Source organism: Lonchura striata, chromosome W, assembly GCF_050655825.1.
Source record: "Lonchura striata isolate lonStrDom1 chromosome W, ASM5065582v1, whole genome shotgun sequence".
Taxonomy (NCBI): domain Eukaryota; kingdom Metazoa; phylum Chordata; class Aves; order Passeriformes; family Estrildidae; genus Lonchura; species Lonchura striata.
Genome location: NC_140743.1, coordinates 11,382,710 through 11,404,649, shown reverse-complemented (window position 1 = coordinate 11,404,649; position 21,940 = coordinate 11,382,710). Strand labels below are relative to the sequence as shown.

Below are 21,940 nucleotides of genomic sequence, written 5' to 3'. Positions count from 1 at the left end.
GTCCTTGATGTCAATGACTGCGAGCTGCCAATCCCGGGGAAGCATGGAGGGTGAGGGAAGGCCAGGCTGCAGGGGGCCCATGTCCTCGATTACCTCATTGACCCTGCGCAGGTCTTGGAGCAGGCGCCATTTGTCTTTGCCAGGTTTTTTAATAACAAAGACAGGAGTGTTCCAGGGGCTGGTGGAGGGTATTAAATGCCCCAGGCGGACCTGCTCCTCTACTAATTCATGGAGCGCTTTTAATTTCTCCTCCACAAGGGGCCACTGATCCACCCACACTGGAACATCGGTCTTCCAATTCAGCGGTGGGGAGGTGCACTCCGCAGTGGCCCATACTAAAAATCCCATGCAGGGCTAGGGATATCGAGGCGGGCACCCCATTGGGACAAAACGTCCCTGCCTAATAACATGATGTTAGATGAAACAACAAAAGGCCGAATGGTGGCAATCTGTCCCTCAGGGCCCTCCACACTTACCAGGTGTTTGCTGCGCATGGAGTTGACAGCTCCTCCCACTCCGGAGATTGTGCCACAAGGGGGCACCAACTCCCAGTCGCGGGGCCACTTTGACCGGGATATGATGGTGACGTCTGCCCCGGTGTCTGCCATCAGGTCCAGTTTGATGGACTTTCCCTGAAGCGATAAAACAGTTTCAATCATTGGTCTGGATTTGCAAACATTTTGTGTGAGGAAGACAAAATTGTCTTCCCCGGAGTCATGTCCAGCGAAATAGTCCTGTACTGGTGGATCGGTGAGGTCGGCCACGTCGAGGAGGTACATGGCAGCGAAGGGGAGCCCCTTGGTGATGGTGCAAGGTGGTTGATGGCAGACGACTGAGACGGTGACCTCGGACCCCGGCTGAAAACACACCACTTCAGGAACGACGGTAACACGGTCTGGTGTGAGCCTGCAATCTCCGAGTATTAACACTGTTACCTCACAATTACGGTAAGGGGGTTCCAGGAACCCAGCGGGAACTCTTACCAGGTCCTCATCCTGGAGAGTCACAGTGATGGAGCTTTTGAGGACCCGGTGAGTGTCTGAATCTAAGTTGCGGATTCTACGGAAGAGGCGGAGCCCGTTGTCGTGGCTCCGCCAACCCTCCGGAACTGTCCGCTGGGCCACCGGTCCTCCCGGATGGTGGGGAGGCCTGGGCGCTGTGAGGGGCCACTTGTTGTCCTTGCGCGGCCCCTCCCCGCGCTCCGCGACCCGTTTCCCGCCTGCTGATGGTAGGGCATCGGGTTCCTGGGTATTGGTCTTGGGGAGGGTGTGTACGAGTAGTGTGGTTGCTCCGGGGGCCAGTATGGGCAGTTGGCTTGTATGTGGCCCATCTGGCCACACCCGAAGCACCGGATGGTGTTCATCGTCAACATCGCCTCCCCAATCCCCTTACTTACTGCAAGGGCGACAGTGGTCTCGGTGGAGGCGGCTTTCGTGCAGGCCTCCACCATCTGTGCGATGGTGGGTTCGGGGTCCTGAGGTAAAGTCCTTAATATCTTCTTTGTCTCGGCTGTCGCGTTGGTCATGGCCATCTTTCTCAGGAGCTCTTCCCTCGCTGCAGGATGGTCTATCTGCCGGTCGATGGCCTCCCTCAGCCGGTCCACGAATTTTATGAAAGATTCCTCTGGGCCCTGGGTAATAGCTGAAAAGTTCTGGAGCGGGGTTTTCCCATCGGGGATTTTTAACAGTGCCGCTCGGCCAGCCTCCTTGATGTCATCTAGGACCTCCGTGGGTAACAGTATTTGGTCCTCTGGCTGTCTGAACTCCCCCTCCCCTGCCAGGGCTTCTATGGCTTCCTCTCCCTCTCCAATTGCCTCTGCTAAGTTGTGTTTTTTCAGAAGAGGCTTGAGGAGCTTTCTCCATTGAATGTCCCACAATAAAAGCTCGGTGGGAGTGAGCAGGGACTTGGCAATATATTTAACGTCATGCTGGACCAATGTATGGCCCGAGAAAGTGAGGTCCAATACATTCTTAAAGAAAGGAGAGTCTCGACCATAGTCTTTGGCAGCCTTCCTCAGTTCTTTAATCTCCACATATGGGAGTTGCTCCCAGTGTGGCCGCTGCCCCCTGGTCCTCACCACAGGTGCTGCGAACGGCCCCAGATCTTTTGCGAATTCTAAATCCCCATCCTTAATTGCCTCTGCCCTGATCCGGGCCCACCCACCTCCCGGCCTAGGTGTGGGCCGGGGGCTGTCGCTGTCCTCATCCTCATCGGAGGATGAGGCAGGACGGGCAAGGACTCGGACCTTCCCCTTGGCCGGTGGGCTTCGGTGGCATGAAGCCCGGCAGGCCAAGATGGCCTGCTTCCGGCCAGGCCGACTTCCGGTTCCGGTGGCGTGGGAACCAGAAGAGGCCTGAGGGGAGGCGTGGCCAGGCTCACCCACCGGGGCGTGGCCTTCCGGCAGGGGGTTCCCTCCCACCGGGGCGTGGCCTTCCTGCAGGCCGGTCCCTCCCACCGGGGCGTGGCCTTCCTGCAGGCCGGTCCCTCCCACCGGGGGCCCACCCAGGGGTGTGGCCATGGGGGCTGGAGGGGCGGGTCCCGACGACGTAACAATCAACGCGGTGGTAGGGGCGGGACCCGACGCAGGGGCGGCACTCGACGGAGGTGGAGCCTGAGGGGGACTGGCAGGGGCCCGAAGGGAGTGAGGAGGTGGAGAGGAGGCGCCATTTTGTCCCTCGGTGGCGGGCTGCTCGGCCATGTGGCCGGCGCCATTTTGTGAGGTGTGGTGACAGAGATCAGGAATCGAATAACATGGTTTTAAACTGGGTACAGGGGTTTGAGGGCTTTGGGGAGAGGAAAGAGTCGCACTGGGATGGCCAGTCCCAGGACGAGGAGAGGACAGAGTGGGGCGGGGAGCAGCAGGGAGACGGTAGCAGCCCTGTGCCTGGTTATGGCAGGATCTGCTGCCCGACCCACCCTTAGGGGAAACCGAGTTAGGAGTGGGGGGGGCGGAATGAGGGTTAGGAGAACCGGGAACCCAACTCTCACCCTTTTGTTTAAATAAAGTGTAAATAGAATGAAAAAGTGGAAAAAAATGCCCCACAGAAAAATTCCCCTTTACTTGTAATGCGTATAACAGTTTCCCAATATTTCCCCAGAAAATAAGAGAAGAAAAATCATCCCTGGAGGTGTCAGGGAAGTTATCGAAAATAAGATTAACAAAAGCCTTAAGGTCCCTCTTTTTAAAAGAAATGTTACCCAAAACAAGGGAGGATTTAACGTGGAGGTAAAAATCCCGCTGGGCAGGAGACAGGCGATTGCCCATTCTCACTGCAGAAAAAAGGAAATCCCCAAAGAGACAAAGAGAGAAACGAAAAGGAAAAGAGACAGGGTCGGGTGCCAGACAGGGCACCAGGAACTCACCACAAAAAAGACCGCTGTCAAAACGAAAAAGCCTCTGAGGGGGAGAGGAAGCGCTGCAGGTCTCGTCCCGTTCGGAGTCTGCTCTCAAACTCGAAGTCGAACCAGGACGAGGTGTCTGCAGCCCGCGAGGTAGGCGATCTTCTTCAACGAAGAGCAGCCGCTCGTGGAACTGGCGGCGAACGGCGCTTTTCGTCCTCGGGCAGCCGGATCACAGAGCCGATGCAGCCGAGGAGACGCTCTGCGGCTGACTCCTGAGAGGGGCCAGTCTGTTCGGGCGCCAGTTGCGGCTTCTGGGTCTCTGACCACTCTGCTTGTCAGAGAGCCGAGTCCTCGAAAGCCGGATAGTGTAATGAAATCTTCCTCTATGAAGGCGGGACGGCACACAGGCGGCTTTATTTCCAGGAGCGTTTATTGAGGAACAGCAATTCAGGGAGCGAAGGGAAAACAACCTCTCCGGGAGGGAGCTCGCTCTGAGAGCCTCGAACAGGGGGCGGAATCGGGATTATAACTGGGACAAGAGAGGGAGGGTCCAGGCATGAAGCGTTCAGTGAAGGAAGGCTTCGGGGGCAGAGTCAGGGTCGAGTGGCAGGGTTATAACCAATGAGGGTAAGGGGAAGGAGCGGCTTCAGGGAAGGAACCAATGGAGGTATAAAGAACAAAGAATTTTCTAGCACCAAGGGATGACAGACATACTGATTGATAACAGGGGAGGCAGGGAACTACACACCTGTCACCTCCCAGGGTAATTCGGGGGGACAGTTTCCCAAGTCCCCTCCCACACACCACTGGAGGGTTTTGCCCCAGGGCATGAAGAATAGCCCAGTTATATGCCAGTGGTACGTCTCTTCCTTGCTGTCCCCCGTCCGTGTAACTGTAGGAGACACCATCATCCTACACTACATGGATGACATTTTGATGCGTGCCCCCACCAATGATCTGCTTGCCTATGCGCTTGAACCGACAACAGAACAACAGATGTGTTGATTGCCACAGGGTTCAAGCTCCAGACCAAGAAGATTCAAAGGATGCCACCTTGGAAATACTTGGGGCTGCAGATGACACCGAGGACCATTGTTCCTCAGAAATTGGAAATTCGAAATTCTGTCCGGACCCTAGCGGATCTCCAACGACTGTGTGGGTCTTTGAACTGGGTAAGACCGTGGCTAGGTATTTCTACTGAAGACCTAGCCCCCCTCTTCAATTTATTGGAAGGGGGAGAGGGGCCTAGTTCCCCACGGACCCTTACCCCAGAGGCGGAGGAGGCACTGGAAAAGGTACAGAAATACATGTCTGCCAGGCAGGCTCACTGCTACCAATTGGGCCTGCCCTTTAGTTTCATCATCTTAGGAAAACTGCCACATCTCCATGGGGTGATTTTTCAATGGCACAATAAGATCAAGGGAGAGGACCAGGGCGAGAGGGACCCTCTCTTAATCAAAGAGTGGGTCTTCCTCAGCCATCATAGGTCCAAAAGGATGACATCGCCACAAGAACTGATGGCTGACCTGATTTGGAAAGCGCGACTGCGCATCAGGGAGTTGGCAGGGTGCAACTTTGACACCGTTCACGCCCCCCTGACATTGACCACGGGCCAAATTACAAAAGCAATGCTAGAACACCTACTCCAAGAAAACGAGTCCCTGCAATTTGCATTGGACAGTTACACCAGCAAAATTTCAATTCATCGGCCGGCCCATAAATTTTTCAATTCGGACGTCCAATTTTCATTATCATTAAAAAGGGTCCAAAGCAGGTCACCTCTAAAAGCTCTGACAGTTTTCACTGACGCGTCCGGAGCATCCCACAAGTCAGTCATGACTTGGAGGGATCCTCAAACTCAGCGGTGGAAGGCAGACATTGCCGAGGTGGAAGGATCACCTCAAGTAGCTGAGTTGGCCACTGTCGTCAGGGCCTTTGAGAGGTTCCAGGAACCCTTCAATTTGGTTACAGATTCAGCATATGTAGCCGGTGTGGTGTCCAGGGCAGAGAATGCAGTATTGCAGGAGGTGTTCAACATTGCCTTATACGAGTTGCTCTCGAGATTAGTAGATCTTGTCTCCCACTGAGAGCAACAGTTTTACATAATGCATGTCAGGTCACACACTGACCTGCCAGGGTTTATCGCCAAGGGGAATCGAAGAGCTGATGCCCTGGCGGCTCTGGTACACAAGGTGCCACTCCCCAACAAATTTGAACAGGCCAAGTTCAGCCATCGCAAGTTCCATTAGAATGCACCTGGCCTGGTCCAGCAATTCCAACTTACCCGTGACCAGGCCAAGGCCATTGTGGCCACATGCCCCTAGTGCCAAAATTATCAGATGCCTGCGCTTAGCACCAGAGCTAACCCCCGAGGACTCAGAAGCTGTGAGGTGCGGCAGATGGATGTGACCAAGGTTCCTGAGTTTGGCGGACTGAAAGACGTGCATGTCTCTGTAGATACCTATTCTGGCGCAGTCTATGCCTCTGCCCACGCAGGGGAGAGGGCAAAGGATGTAATCAACCACCTTGTCCAAGCCTTTTCCGTGTTGGGGGTTCCTAAGGTTTTAAAAACGGACAATGCCCCAGCGTATGGCTCCAAGGAGCTCAGGAGCTTCCTGCAGCAATGAGGAGTGGAACACACGACTGGCATCCCCCACTTCCCAACAGGTCAAGCCATAGTTGAGAGGACCCACCAGAGTCTGAAGGAAATTCTAACCCATCAACGAGTGATGATGAAGGTGGAATCCCCTCATGTCCAGCTGGCCCAGGCATTATTTACACACAACTTCTTGAACTGTGCATTTGAAGACCTAAACCCTCCCATTACTTGACACTTCAAAAGTAACCCACAGCTGGAGCTGAAAGAGAAGCCCCCGGTCCTAATAAAAGATCCTGAAACCTGGCAAGTGCAAGGACCTTTCAAACTGATCACATGGGGGCGGGGGGTACGCCTGTGTGGCCACTCCCTCTGGTCTAAGGTGGGTCCCTGCAAAATGGGTGCGCCCATACATTCCTAAGCCAGTCCAAGCCAAACCTGTACAACAGGTGAAGGACGTCTGTTGGAGGAGAAGGAAAACCCTTTCTATTTAAGTTACAACCGTTAATCCTCTTTTAATCTTTATTTTGCAGCCTCAACTCAAGACCCCAAAAGACATTATGAACCCCGCACATCTAGTCACCTTACTGTGCCTCACCGTCCCCAGCTGCTCCTGGATCGTTCCCCAGCCAACAAAAAACGTCTGGAAGACGCTAGCGCAATCCCTGGGACAAGTCCACATCTGTCTGTCCATCTCCTCTGCTGCCGACCCCTTCCTCCCCTGACTTGTGGGGATCCCATATAAGCTGGATGAGTTTCCTTTAACATTTCCCAACCCCACTACTTCTCCTGGCAGGAGAGCCTGCTCCTTCACCATTTGTCAGTTGGACGTGTGGAGGAGTTGGGTCAAACTGTTTCCCCCTATGGATAAGGAACCCCAAGAGCTTGATTTACTAGGTTCCTCCCCTGCATCTACCTGTGTTCACTTTTGCTGTTACCCCCGATCCTCAGGCCTGGCCAAACATTGAAATCAAACAGTACATTCTGGAATATACCGCAAAGGAATGGTGCCGGTGGGTCATCCAAATCCCCATGTTTTCCACCCCTGCTAATAAACCTTACTCCCTACCCAAAGGCACCTTCCTAATTTGTGGCACCCGGGCCTGGGCTGGCATCCCCCCCCCACCTTATCAGAGGCCCTTTTACTTTTGGCCAGTTGAGCCTGTTCACGCCAAACCAAACCCAAATTTCCCATTGGAAGAAGCTAAATGAAACTTATCAATTGGCAAGGTCTAAAAGAGATACTGAACTCACCAATCTGGATGAAAATTGCAACTCTGAAATTATTCATTGGTCTAAACCAAAAGGTGTTGCCACAATTGCTTTTTTACCTTGGGTGGCAATTGCCCATGCCTTCAGGGAATTGGTTGGCCTGGAGTTCTGGGTCGCAAAGCAGGCAAATGTTACATCAACTGCGCTTGCCGGCCTCCTATCAGATGAGGAAGTAACAAGGCAGGCAACCCTACAGAATCGGGCAGCAATTGACTGCGGTGGTGTGTCTTTTATTTAATTTGATATTTGTTCAATATCTGTTCCCCCCCCATCCCTAATCTCCTCCTCTCCCCAATTGTCCGCATTCCCTAGCTCTTCCTTAATCCCCTCCTCTCCAAGTTGTCAATCCTCCCTTTCCCTGCCCCTTTCCCTGGAACCTTCCCTGTCATTCATCCTAGCCCCCTCCTCTGCTTCCAGAGCATTCCCTGTCTATTTAGTGAGGCTCAACATCCTATTGCTTACTTTGTGTTATTCCACTCCCCTGCTTCCCCTGATAGGTTTGTGATACGTTCGTCCTGCCCTAAACTCCTCCCCTTGCTATTCCCTTATTGGTTGCTGTTCCGACACCGGTCTTCCTGAGTTCTTGTATAAAACCTTTGCCCCCCTCCCAAGGGGGTCTTGGGGCTCACTGAATAAAACCATCCTGTTCACCCCCAAGTCCCGTGTCGCCTCCGTCTGTTCCTGCACCACCGACTGGGACAGCAGAGCACCCTGGGGGAAAGCGGCCACCCGTTCTCTTCCCTCTCGCCGCCCAGCAAGCTTCCGCTTGGGGTATCGCGGCGAGAGGAGCGCATGCCGCGCTATAACATTTGCTAGCAGAAGATGGTTCCCTCCTTCATCTTGTAGAAAAAACGGGCAAATTCGTGGGGGCGCCCGCCTCACAGAAGAAGGAGGGAAGAGGGACATCTACGGCTGTGGAAGCTCTGCCGGATGCTAAGAGGAGCTGAGCGCCGAGCAACAAGAAGATTAAAGCTCCGTGACCTCTTTGCCCTTGCCACTGTGCTCTCTACCCGCCCGGGAGCAGCCGCGCTGCGGGGGCAGCCGGGCTGCAGAGGCTTTAAGCGGGTAGACTTACCTGAGGACAAAGACTGCGATTTGGCAGTGGCTCGGGAGTTGAGCCTGAAGAAAGGCTGACTGAGAGGAGGTGGCTTTCCTCTTTTTTTTTTTGCTTTATCGGGACCTGCCAGCCACGTGCTAACACAGGCGGGCTCCCTTTCCTTTTCCAAGGAGGAGATGATAATTCCTTGCTTGGTCTTTTATGGAAAACCACATTTGAATCCCTCAGTCAAGGCATCTGCAGCGAGATCACCAGAGGCAGATAGTGGCCGAACCCAAGGCTTCGGGGACGAACTTTGGTTAATGGGAACACCTAAGCCTCTGGAAGGGCCAAACTGTGAAGGAACATCCCCAGTTTTAGTGTGACTTTTCCATCGAGTCGAGGAGAAGATTCAAGTCATCACCACCCGGGCCCGGAGGGTAAGGTGGGCTAGACAGGGTGGGGGCCGCCCCGACGGGCGGCTGGGTTTGCCGTTCTTCTTTTTGTGTTTTAACCCCCGCCCGCGCCCAGACTGGGGCTGTATCCCTGCATGTCCCTGGCAGGCGGGTGGGTTTTCCTTTTCTGGGGGGGGGGCTAGCACTCTTCGCTGTGTGATACCCTTCGCCCAGACTTTTGTGGAGCCCCATACTGGATTGCTTTTTCTTCTCAAAAATGTTGTCTTCTCTATCCTCCCCTCCCCATTCTGGGCTGGACGGAGGGGGTACAAAAGACACAAGTGAGATAAACATCTAAAAGGCGACACGTTAACTATGGGAGGGTTGTTAAAAGAGGCCCTTTACGCCCACACATTGCACCGACATCCAGCTGCGTGGGGCCCCCCTCCTATAAATTGCCCCTTTTTGCTTCTGTGAAGCTCCCCATACTCTCATCCCCTCGGACTTTCCTAAACCTTTTCCTATCCTCCCTTGGGGATTGCTGTGGCCGAGCTGCCCCAAGTGCCCTGCTGGACACTGTTCAGGCCAAGTGCAGTGTACCCGGCAACCCTTTCCAAGATGGCGATGGCCACGCCACTTGGAACCCGCTTTCCTGCCTTGACCCTTCTTTTCCGCCCCTGGTTTCCTGCCAACCCCATCCCTTCCCCAAGGACCCTGAACCATCCCTGCACGAGGCTAGTCCCTATTGGGGGAGGCGGGGTTGGATATTCCCCAATCCTTCTCCTGGCTCTTCCTCTGGGGGGAAGGATCAGGATGGACCTTCTTCCGAGAAAATGGAGTCAAAACCCGGGACTAGGGATCCGTCATTTTGTTTTCCCCCTAAGATGGTGGCATCCTAGTCCACTCCTTATCGATTCCCCTTATTATTCATGACAATCACTAATTAAGTGATTGTCTGATTCCCCTATCCTATTCCTTAATGTACCCTACCCAATGTTCCTTTTTATTTAACTTCAAATTCTTCTTTTTGCTTTTGATTATTTTTGGAATAATCTGTTTGTTGAGTTATATTTTATAGAAATAAAGATCATCCCATTTAATTAATACCAAAGATATTATGCCAACCTCTCAGACAAATATTCAAATTGGACAAACCACATCGCTATACGCTGACTCTGCTTTAAGAATTTTAAGAAGCTGAACATCACAAGCGCTGCGACAAATCAAGTTCTAAATTGGATCAAGTTACAAATTCTGCTGGTTTTTTACCCTAGATTTGGAATTCAGTTAGTAAAATTTTGTATACGTTATATTAACTTTTTATGTGCTTCATGTGTTGTAATCATAATTAATTTATCCTTTTTTAATGTCTTTCGATTTATGCCTTTTTAGTAATGTGTAATGTTATTATTTGAGTAGGAAAACATATTAAAAAATCTTTCTTTTGACTCCTCCTATGTCCCCATTAGCCTAGAAAGGTCCTTCCCGAAAGGGAATTTTATATTAAGCTGTTTTGTTGTAATTATAATTAATCTATTATTTTCTGATATTTTTGACTTAAATGCTGTGTTTGTGACCATCATTGCTACTGGAATCACGTAGCTACTGTATCACTTCAGGCTCGCTGCATTGCTGCGAGGTTTAAAAATTTATTAGTTATATTTAGTTGATCTTTTATTGTATTAGACAAAATTTGACCAATTTAATTATTTAATTCCAATAATTCCATTTAATTATTTTATTTAAATTGGATAGTTGTGATTTTAATCATTCTAATTCAATTATTTAGTTTAATTTATGTTAATTATTTCATTCTATTTCAATCACCTGAATTTTAATTATTCTTTGTTAATCTGATTACAATTCTATTTGTTTTATTTAATTGTTTCTCAGATATGTTTATTTCAATTGTTTTATTTTAATTCATTACTTATCTTTATTATCATTAATTGTTTGTTATAATTTATTATCATTAATTGTTTGTTATAATTGTTTCTTTATTGTGATTACACAATTTTAATTCCAACTAATTTAATTTTATTTGTTTTATTTAAATTCAATTATTTTATTTTAATTGTTTTATTTCAATTGTTTCAATTAAATTTCAACATTTTATTTTTGTTTATTTTCAATCACTTAACCATTCCATCTAGTATTATTTAAATTATTTTAGATTGTTACTCAGAGCAGCAAAGCAGCAAGTTTTTGTGCAGTTTTGTGTCTGATTTAGGAGCAGTATAGCCAGCTAGAGTTGCAGGCACTAATATTCTCTCCAGCTTTCATACAGCCTGGTGCCCTTCCTGGCACTATTGCCACTCACCTCCAGCCCTCTGCTGCCTCAGACCTGGACGAGCCTTAGACAGGCCCGAGCACCACCCAGTCTCCTGCTTGCTACTGGCTCTGGGTTAAGAGTTGAGCTATACCAGAAATAGAGTCAAATAAATGGGATTCCTAACTTCTACCTGTGTGCAGCAGGTCCGTTTGAGGTATTTCAGGCATCTGAAAAGACAAAGATGTTACTGCTCTTCCAGCCTTATGAATGCAATGATGTGTCTTTCATGTCCTTTAAGTAATTTGCAATGTTATCATATGATCCTGTTCTATTTTGTTAATGAAGTTTATATTATTTATATGCTATAATTTTATATTATTTGCATGTTGGATTAATTTGCTTAAACCACAGAATTCTCCTTCCTTTTGTAAAAAGAAAGGGGGAGATGCGGTGGTGTGTCTTTTCTTTAATTTGATATTTGTTCAATATCTGTTTCCCCCCCCATCCCTAATCTCCTCCTCTCCCCAGTTGTCAGTCTTCCCTAGCTCTTCCCTAACCCCCTCCTCTCCAAGTTGTCAATCCTCCCTTTCCCTGCCCCTTTCCCTGGAACCTTCCCTGTCATTCCTCCTAGCTCCCTTCCCTGCTTCCAGAGCATTCCCTGTCTATTTAGTGAGGCTCAACATCCTATTGCTTACTTTGTGTTATTCCACTCCCCTGCTTCCCCTGATAGGTTTGTGATACGTTCGTCCTGCCCTAAACTCCTCCCCTGCTATTCCCTTATTGGTTGCTGTTCCGACACCGGTCTTCCTGAGTTCTTGTATAAAACCTTTGCCCCCCTCCCAAGGGGGTCTTGGGGCTCACTGAATAAAACCATCCTGTTCACCCCCAAGTCCCGTGTCGCCTCTGTCTGTTCCCACACCACCAACTGGGACTGCAGAGCTTCACAGGGGGAGCGGCCGCCCGTTCTCTTCCCTCGCCACCCAGCACGCCACCGCTCAGGGTATCGTGGTGAGCGGAGTGGCACCGCGATACAACAGAAATTTATTAAGCTACTACTATGATAAAAGACACACTAAATCCAGAATGAAAACCTTCCAAAACATTCCTCCTCTCCCCTCACCCAAACTCCAACAAACCACAATGAGACACAACTTGGACCCTTATTCAAGTCATCACCCTTCAGATAATCAATACTCAGGCCATCAAGGGAAAGAGGAGTCTCTCTTCCACCATAGACCCGCAGGAAACACAATTGCCACCTCTAGTGTTTCCATGTCACACATGGCATTGCCCGGAGAAAATCTGCCAGTGTGACACTCTCCTATCCATGTCACAGTGCTCACACCACCGTGCATGAACAGACTGCTCATAGGGCTGCTTTAAGGATGCGTTTCCAAGGACCAAAAGAAACAACAGTTCAGTTTCTCATTTTGGGACCACAGTCCCCCCCATTTTCCTCCTCCCCTGGGGCCGAGAGTGCAAACAGAGATCTTCTTCTTCCTGAAGACAGAGGGCATCATCACACCCTCCTCAGCTCTCTCTCTTCACTCCATTCCTGAACTGGTAGTTGCTGAAGCAGGTCTCTTGGCTCACCATGCATCCCCCTAAAATGCAGTCTCTCTTGGAGGTGAAATTGGTTCAGTCTATGGCTAACAAGAAAAGTCCAGCCAAAAGCCACTCCATCATCTCCCCCCAACCTTCTTTTCTTAATATCTTAGCTCCCAGACTGACTCTCTTCTCTTTCAAATCAAGAAGGAGTAATGTTTCATAAAGCTTTCATTTCCCAGGAAAGGTTTAAATGTCTCGGACTCCCTGGATGGCTGAAATCTCGGCCCAGGACTCCAACTCCCACAGCTGGGCACTTCCCCCCCCCCCCCCTTCTCCTTTTCCTCTGCTGGAAAATTTCCAGGTGCCTTCAGGCTCTCTGTCTCTTTCCCTCTAGATGTTTGGGGGGAGGGAAACAAAGACATTTCAGATTTTCCTCACCCTTCCGTCCTCAGGAGCTGGCTTGGTTCCAGACCCTTCACACCCTGTGCCTACCTCTCCCAGGCCACATGGCTTCCCCTCCCCTGCTGGGCAGGGGAGGTCTGCACTCTCCGATGACTGGAACCAAAGAGAGAGTTCTCCTGGGAGTTCTTGCTTTTAACCCCCTGTGTTCTCAGAGGCGTGTCCAGCCTTCAGTGTTCACTCCAGGTGCCAATATCCAAATGTGACCACTGATTAGTTTGACCCCATTTCCTGAGAAAATTTACTTCCATGTCAAACCACGACACACAGAAAGAACTATAGGTCAGCCCATGGGGTGTACCCTCTCTCTCTAGCTGGGGAATGTTGGGCTCTGACTTTCGGGCCTGTGACTCACACTGGTGTAATGTGGGAACTGTTCCTCCTCACCTCCTCCTATATCTCCCTCATCTCTTATTTGAGTTCCTTGACTACAGTAGAGACATGAGCCTGCATTGGGCCATTAAACATACTTTCATAATTTTTAAGCTTGTTGGCAACAGAACCCACTGTCTCTTGGTTGGTATTGGCATTAATCATTGCAATGAAGGTGGTGTATTGAGATGGCCCTAGATTTGCCAGACTCTATAACATTTGCCCTGTGCACCTGACCTTGTCAGGGTCATTATCATGCTGTCTATCCTTCCTAAAGAGTACTTTTAATACTGCTACTTCTCTCAACTGTTGGATCCCTTCCTCAAGGGTCTTCCAGTGCATTCTATGGTGGTGTTCCTGCATTCTCTCCTTGTGGAGAAATTTCTCTCTGACACTTATTAAAAGCCGCTCCCAGAGGGAAAGGGACCCTGGCTCTTTTACAAAAATCTGATTCATACCTGAGTCATGGGTCAAGGGTCCCAGATTCCTTGCCGCACTACTATCCAGTTGGACACCTGTACTTATAAGGTTCTAGCCTTCAAGTAGCTAGGTTGTATAAGCCTCACGTCCCCGTCGTACAACGTCTTTGTGCAGATTACGGAGACTTTTGTATGTCAGGGACTCGGGTATGATTGCAATTTCTAGCTCCTTTGTGGGTTGTGAGGGCACTCTCTTATCTGGGTGCTCTGATTTGATTTTAGATCTCCTTGTTTCTACAGGGGTAACTGCTGCTGGCTGTGACTGCCTTTGCAGTTCAGCTGGAACCTGGACAGTTGTAACATCTGCAGGTTCCACTGCTGCACTATTAGACTCTCCCTTTTTGAGGCAGGGGGAGGGCTTTTCATTAGCTGGGGAAATGTACTCCTTCAGCATCTTGCTCATCTCCTTCACCAGAACACCGACTCAATCTGGGTAGTTCATATTTGGGGTGGGCTGTGGGGCAGGGTCAGGTTCTGGGGCAGCAGCATCCTTGGTTTTTGATGCTGTGTTAGGTTCTGGGGTAGGTGTCAGGGTGGTTATCTAAGTTAATCTTCTTTTATCTCTAAATGTTACATAGAACAGCAACACTAGCCACTGTATGATATCATTAGCATTTAGAGTGGATCTGAACCCTTCAAAAACTGGTGGGGCAGAACCAAAGAGATGGTTAAAGGGTTGGGAGAAAATTTCCCCGGTATCATTTCCTTACAGTAGGTGCCATTATTAAAGTAACCCCAAAAACATACAGTTAGTGTGTGGTAGCTGTGAATCCATGTGCCTGCTCTCCAGAGGAAGCAAAAAATCTATTAATTCCTCACCTTATTCACCCATAAAACAAACCAGATAACAGCCACAGTAGCCTTAGTTATAGGACCCATGTTTAGATAAGGGCCTGCAAATGGGAGAAATATAGCGACGATTACGTGCCACCCAAACCAGGGTAGGCTGGACCACATGGTGTTGCTTAACGAGGTTTCTATAGCAGCACACAAAAATTAGATTACTCAAGAATTGTTATTCCCTTTTTTGTTTCTATGCCCTCAAGCCTCATGCTGGGCACCAAAATCTGTCTTGGTTTGAAAAAGACAAGTGTCTGCTAAGGAAGGCAAGAGCCCCCCCAAAATGGAAAAAAATGTAGACCACTCCCCTCTGAATTGTTATAAATTTGAACTTAAGGGGGCTCTCAGGCAAAAATATGGGAGCAGAAATAGCAGTTCTTTATTAGGGAAGAAAATAAAAAGATAAAATAAACAATGCAGTGAACTAAAAGAACAGTGACAGAGTTAGAATACAACCTGACACCCTGTTGGACAGGGTGTTGGTAGCAGTCTAATTGGAATTGTGGTTGCAGTCTTCCTGGAGTGTCAGGTGTGGTTCTGTTGGAGTAATGATCCTGTAGAAAAGGGTGCAGCATTCCTCTGAAGAGACAGTGGAAGAGGCAGGGAAAAAGGGGTGGGGCGGAACTGGGAATCCACATCCAATGGGACACAGGTGAGGAGATGGGGGGGATCAGGTCAGGGAGAGACCACCTCACCTGAGGCTTGGGGGGGGGGGGAGGGGAAAGGTGTGTAGAATAGACCAATGTGATATGAACTCCATAGTGCAAGATAAAAACTACCCAGTGCAACTTCCCAATCACCCAGTGCAAAACAACAACTAAATAACTATTTAGTGCATTACAACACTGGTGGGCCAGAATCGCAAGACTATATGCAGGTAGGAATGCTTGGCTCCTCCCTCTGGGCAGAGCATCTCACAATGGGATGTTATAGTTTTTATCAGTCATGAAGTGACACTTAATGGCCCATTATCAGCAGATGTATCCCCAGAGGGAGGATTGATTGTGGAAGAGATAAGGAAAAACTGCCCACTTAACACAAGACAACTGCCATACAGATGGCAAATAGAATACATCTTGCTTTTCAATCTGGGACATACTTTAAAACAAGGTTGTAATCAGATGGGTGTTGGTCTCTTCTCCCTAGTAACAAATAGTAGGACAAGAGGAAATGGTCTCAACTTGTGCCAGAGAAGGTTTAGATTGGATATTAGGAAAAATGTTTTCACTGAATGAGTTGTCAAGCATTTAACAGGCTGCCCAGGGACATGGTTGAGTCACCATCCCTAGAGATATTCAAAAGATGTGTTGATGTGGCACTTAGGAACATGATTTAGTGATAGACTTTACAGTGCCAGATTAACAGTTGGACTGGATAATCTTAAAGGCTGATCTGGATGATCTTTTCCAACCTACACAATTCTATGATTATAAGTCAACACATCTGAAACAGCACTTCTGCACAAAGAGAATTGGAGAGAGTTGGAAAATTCAGAAAAACAGATTTTACATAGGCATAATTTAGATACACGATCAGACGCTTCCAGACTCTGAAAAACACCAGTCACTTGTTTTTTTTAAATTTTAAGTTTATTAGTAATAAAATAGTTATAAAAAATAGTAATAAAATTAGAGTAATAAAAATTTGGACAACGAGGATTAGAACACTGCGAGACAATAAAAAGCAAAGAATTACGCACGTCTGGATGTTTTTGGGCCCTAAGTTGCCAAAAGCACGCCTTGCGAACAAAGGAATAACCCTTAAAAGCAATAGACTGTTGCATATTCATATATCTCATACATGATGCATAAATTCCTTGCAAATTAAGAATTTTTCTGGTTTTTGTCAACTTCTTCCCCTTAATCCTGGTGGTTTCATAAAGACTGAGAGAAGGTGGAAGAATGTTTGTCTTTTCCCATAAGGAGGCAGTAACTCTTTAGGCTTCCTGTTGCTGTTATCTCTGTGTGAAGAGTTTCTTAATTATCTTATCCCTTTCTTGAGCTAGTAAAAAAATATCTTACATCGCATAGCTTCTATTTCAACATCATGTTGTAACCTAAAACTATATTTAAGACACTACTTAAAAAGAATTAATACAGTATTACAAAATAACCCTCCATAATACACATAGTATTGAATTTAATATTTGCGAAGAGCCAATAATTTAATCTGCATTTTTCACAGACTAAACATCTATCATCATCTGCAACTACAGAGAGATAAATAATGATGTAATTCCAATTCTTTACTTCCTAATTATGAGAATCTATACTTAATTCTGTAAGTTATCTATGTAACAATTATTTTGCCGTGAAAGCTCTGGACCAATTTTCCTCATCCAGTGCCTCAGCTTGATGCTGTTTGTTACCAATTAAGAATCAATCTAAATAAACTCTGAAATGAAGTGTACACTGCCTTTTAAGTATGACTACTGCGCATAACTATAACAATCTCAAAATTCTGATGCTAATGTTCTACAGAACAGAAGACTTTTTAAGACCTCTTTAATAAGTCTGAGAACCCTGGGCTTGGTTCAGGGGTCTCGTGTGGTGGTAAAGTCTCTCCTCCAACCCGTGCTTGCAAAGAAAAACTCCGCAGCCTCTTGTTGTTCGGTCTCAAGGCAGTTTATTGCAAGCTATCTAAAAGATTGTCTTCGCGGGCTGTGGCTGGCTGTTTGCTCAGCAGCCCAGGCAGAGACACAAACACTCCTGACACTCTCACTGTCTGGTGTCTTCTTCTTCTCTCTCCCCGCCCAGGGCTGCTTCTATCTTTTATATGATACATTACGTGTTTTATGTTTAGTTTTCCCCAATACCTACTACCTATGTTAGAAGGTGCTTTTCTACTCTAAACCAATCCATAAGTGCCAGCATCACCAAGAACATGGAGGCAAGGAAGAAGAAGGAGGAAGAACAGGATCAGCCCATTTTCCTCCATCTTAGAACTTCTGACCCCCATGTACAAAGTAAAAACCCCCTTGTATAGGTGCTAGAGCCCCTCTGTACAATACTAAAAGAATTTTCCCTCTAATTTGTAACTACTTCTACTATACTATCTAACCCTTTGTGATTGCTTGTTCCACCTTCAAAGTTGGTAACTCATTCCATGGCTCAAACTCAAAATCACAGCTGTTTCCAGCTGCTTGCCAGGGTCTAAAATGCTTCTGACCAAGGCCTGGAACATCTAAAAATGTCTGAGAGACATTTTGAGTTCCAACAAATAAGAATCTTAACATAATTCTCTCATCCTGGAAGTATTTTTTTCTCTTTTTACATAATGGAAGCAATAGGTAAGAGACTTGAAAAGCTATTAAATAAAATAGTGCAACTTTCTTGGAAAAGTGTCTCTTGCTTATTTATTACAAGATCTTGCTTGTTTTATTGATGCAATAAACAAACACACCTATATTTTGACAGAGCTAATAGCATGCCCAAATACATTTTCTAGAAAAACTGAAAGTGTTTCTTATATCCTCTAGTTTAAGCCTTTTCTTTACTACTGCCCATTACCAAAATTCAAAGGTTTGGTTGGAGCATAGTAAGAGAATGAAACATGATAGTATGTTTAAGGTATAATAATGAACAAGATCAAAGCCTAAATCTGCAACATTCACATTTAAGTATTCATACTCAACTGAAAAAGAGGTTCAGCAACCAATATTACAGTAACCCTGAAGAAAACAGATATATGGACTCAGACAGGTGTTATCTAGAGCATATTTTTAATGTAATTTGCATTTAGAGCCAAAAAAGAGTAAGAGTAGAGAAATATATTTGTTATTCCTTTTTTTTACATTATCGTTGAAGCTAATTTTAAAAAGAAAATGCGGTATTTCAATACATGGAATTGATATATTTGAGTTTATAATTCAAATATTTAAATCACATGGAATTTCTTTGCACAGGAAGTCTGTGATACAATGGAAGACAAAGAGTTAGTTAAAACCAAATAAACAACTTTTCATTCTGCCTACTGAGGGTTCAACAGTTACTTTCATCCTCATAGCAAAAAGATTTAAACAATGTAAAATAAACTATATTTAAGTCTAGCACATCTCCATCACATTTCTCAGTTACTTTGAAACATTAAATGCCACTTCATTGTAGTCACAGAACACAGAAATTAGTGTTAAGTCTTTGTACTCACATGTGTCAATATTTGAGAGCATAAAAGGCATTCCACTCTATAATTCAAAGCACAAGGAAGCTATTTCCAGAGTAGTCATATCCTGCGACTGCTAACTTGCAGTTGATGTAAAACTGAGAAGAGGCATATGTCTTTTCTATTAAGGTTTTTATTCTTTTTTAATACCTCAGTAAGAATTTTGCTATAGCATTCCATTCCTTCTATAAGATAGTGTTTTATAAAAGTGAAAAGAGTTTAATTTCAACAAATTTCAAAAGAATCAGTAAAAGAGATTTTTTTGTATTTAGGTAATATATAAAAATACCTCCTATCCAAGGACTGTTGCAGAGTATGCACGTGAAAATAACTACACACTTGCCTTGCATTTTAAAATGTGCTTTCTACCATGTGCATAACAATCAGAACCTCAGAGATACTACAGACAGCTGGAATCTTGTTACTGACATAAGCAATATAAAAATAGGAACATAATTTTAGAATTTGACAATAACAGCTTTTTCATTTTTTCTTTTTAACCACAATAATTTTCATCTTCCTGGCTGAAGTATTTCAGTGGAAGTTCAGGAAGAATGCTTTGAGTATTTATAAAAAAATAAATCTAATTTCAGATGTTTCAACAAGCAATGGGGTATTAATATCCTTGTCTTTAAAACTACATACCTGCAAAGTATTTAATAAATTTTTATATCTATATTTCACCCCTACAGAGCATACAATTTTTTCCTCAATGTTCTCAATATCTTTACGGGCTGACAACTTGGGTGCAATGTAGTTTAATCATTAAAAATCAGAAAAAAAAAAAAATCAGCCAATTTAATACAAGTTTACCGCTGCAGATTTGCAAGAGAAGCAAATAGGATTTTCTTATACACAGAATTTAATACAGTATAGGTATATCATGGAACAAACACATGAAAGTGGTTTCAAAATAAGAGTTTAAAAGTGGCAATATACAAACATCATTACTTTCAACATATCTTTATTTAACGGTATTACAGTATTCTCCCCAAGAATGGCTAAACTTGTTGGCTCCACACTGAATACTAAGAGAAAACACAAAACAGCCAAGAAGCGAGGATGAACTTTTTTTATATATATACTCTTTTATACTCTCAAGACATTCTTCGTCAACTTAAATCACAAAAGAAAAATACTCCAACATGAAATTAAAAAAAAACAACTCTCCTAAATAATTTTTCTTTTTGTCTACTTATTTTGGCTTTTAAACACCTCTATCACCAATAAAAGCCTAAACCAACTTGTTGAGTTCCTGGAGTAAGAAACCCATTTACTGCCCATCACTAAAATGAAACACCAAGTCAACAATATTCAATATGCTGGAATATTAAATTTGCAGGTAAACTATATTCTACCCAACACAAATCAATTTCACTTAGACATTCGCAGGGCTTATGTGCCATAATAAATTCTACTACTGATCAACAGTAAAGTGCTGAATTATATTAAATACCTGAATCTCATTCTCCTTTATGAAATTCTTTTATAGATTCTTTGCAAAACAAAAGAGCCCTTTCGGTTGTAAAAGTTAAGCTATTATGCAAATATTATAAAAATAGGTAAGTTAAATTAGGACCCATATATTCACACAACAAACTGCTTTTTCTTAAGTACAGCTGACATAATAAGAGATAGAAAAAACATGCATTTATACACATATTTAAAATTAAGAAGGGGAGACACTGCTATAGAATTTCTAGTACTCTGCCATGCAGCCATTCCCTGTGTTATAATGATACTGGTGATACCTATATTTCTGGACTGATAAGAATCACACCACCAACGTGCTTTAGTTTCTTTTGTAGTTAAAGAAGTTGATTTGTAAATTTAAACTATGGCATACACTCTAATGAGAAATAGATAAAATATAAAATTAAGTTTCTGGTTCAACTTTGAACAAGCTTTATATCTAGTCACATAACCAACACAAGCAAGACATTAGTGCAAAAGGGAAACTGTCAGTTGTACATGATGAATACTCTTTCCCTAACTGCATGATGTGAGAGAACAATTATCAGATTAAAAGTTCAAGTGGATTAACATGAGAAGAAGAGATATTTTTTTCTCCCAAACTTAGCACTGACTTCCAGAGGATCATCAGGAAAGCAACATCAGTTACAGCTAGAATAAAAAAGTTAAACCCCAGTTCAGAAAGGTGATATATGTGACATTCACATTCTCTCAACAGAGAGACATAATTCTGTCTCTCAGGATTTCTTGGAGAAGCACAGAGAGAAGAAAAGAAAACAATCTTTATCTCTGCTTCTTTGTTTTCCCCATGTGGAATGGAGATTGTTTACCTGAAGTGATTGCTTGACTGGATTCTGGCGAAGGTTGTTTGGGTTCAATGACCAATCGGATCCAGCTGTGTCTCAGACTCTCAGCAGAGAGTCGAGTTTGTTAGGTAAGTAAGAAGTATGTAGAATACTATAGAATCTCTTTAAATAGTATATTAATGTAATATAGTATAGTTTTAATAAAGCTATCCTTCAGCCTTCTGATCTGGAGCCAGACATCATAATTTCTTCCCTTGATCCAAGGTTCACCGCATTTTGCTATAGATATGTAGGTCCAAAATTTGTAATGCTATGAAGGCAGCATGCTCAAAAAGCGCTCCAAACAAAACTGCAAATCAAAATGGGCATTTAATTTGAAGTTGGCCAACTGCTGCATAGAATTGGTCATCACAGTCACATTTAAGTCAGTGCAAGAGAAGATAAAAAGCACTTATGGTAGTTGCAAATGTTAACAAGTCCATAGAAAAAGAACAGAGTAAAAGTAGGAATGCTCAAGCAAAACCAAAAAAAGATTACCCTCCAACTGTATAAAATCCACACAACAGTTGTAGTAAAAAGAAATCAGTGGAAAATATTCAACTCAGTCCTAAACACTTGACAGGAAAAAAGGACCAGAATAGACAAACCAATGGCAAACAATTGTAAGAGTCTAAATATAGCACTATATTTTTAAATAGTCCACAAAATATAATGTATGGCATATTCAAATATTGGTTAACCAACTCTGCAGATGCAATTCTAACATCGCTTTAGAAAATGAGAGCAAGATGGAGCAAACTAAAGGAATACTGATATATTGCAACAGTGCACAAGAAAAACATTGTCACCAAGCTATGCTTCAACAACAGCACTCTGTGCTTGCACACTA

At 45.1% G+C, this 21,940-nt stretch overlaps 1 protein-coding gene across 1 annotated transcript; it reads right to left on the bottom strand.

Annotated features, from left to right (window-relative positions):
- Positions 1-636: 636 nt before the first annotated feature.
- On the bottom strand, positions 637-9,339 carry LOC146763053 (uncharacterized). The gene is made up of 5 exons (XM_085571133.1): positions 9,250-9,339; positions 8,286-8,463; positions 7,862-8,049; positions 1,397-2,299; positions 637-913 (listed from the first exon to the last, which is right to left on the bottom strand). The coding sequence occupies exons 1-5, from the start codon at positions 9,337-9,339 to the stop codon at positions 656-658; spliced, it is 1,617 nt and encodes a 538-aa protein (XP_085427259.1). The 3' UTR covers positions 637-655.
- Positions 9,340-21,940: the final 12,601 nt, after the last annotated feature.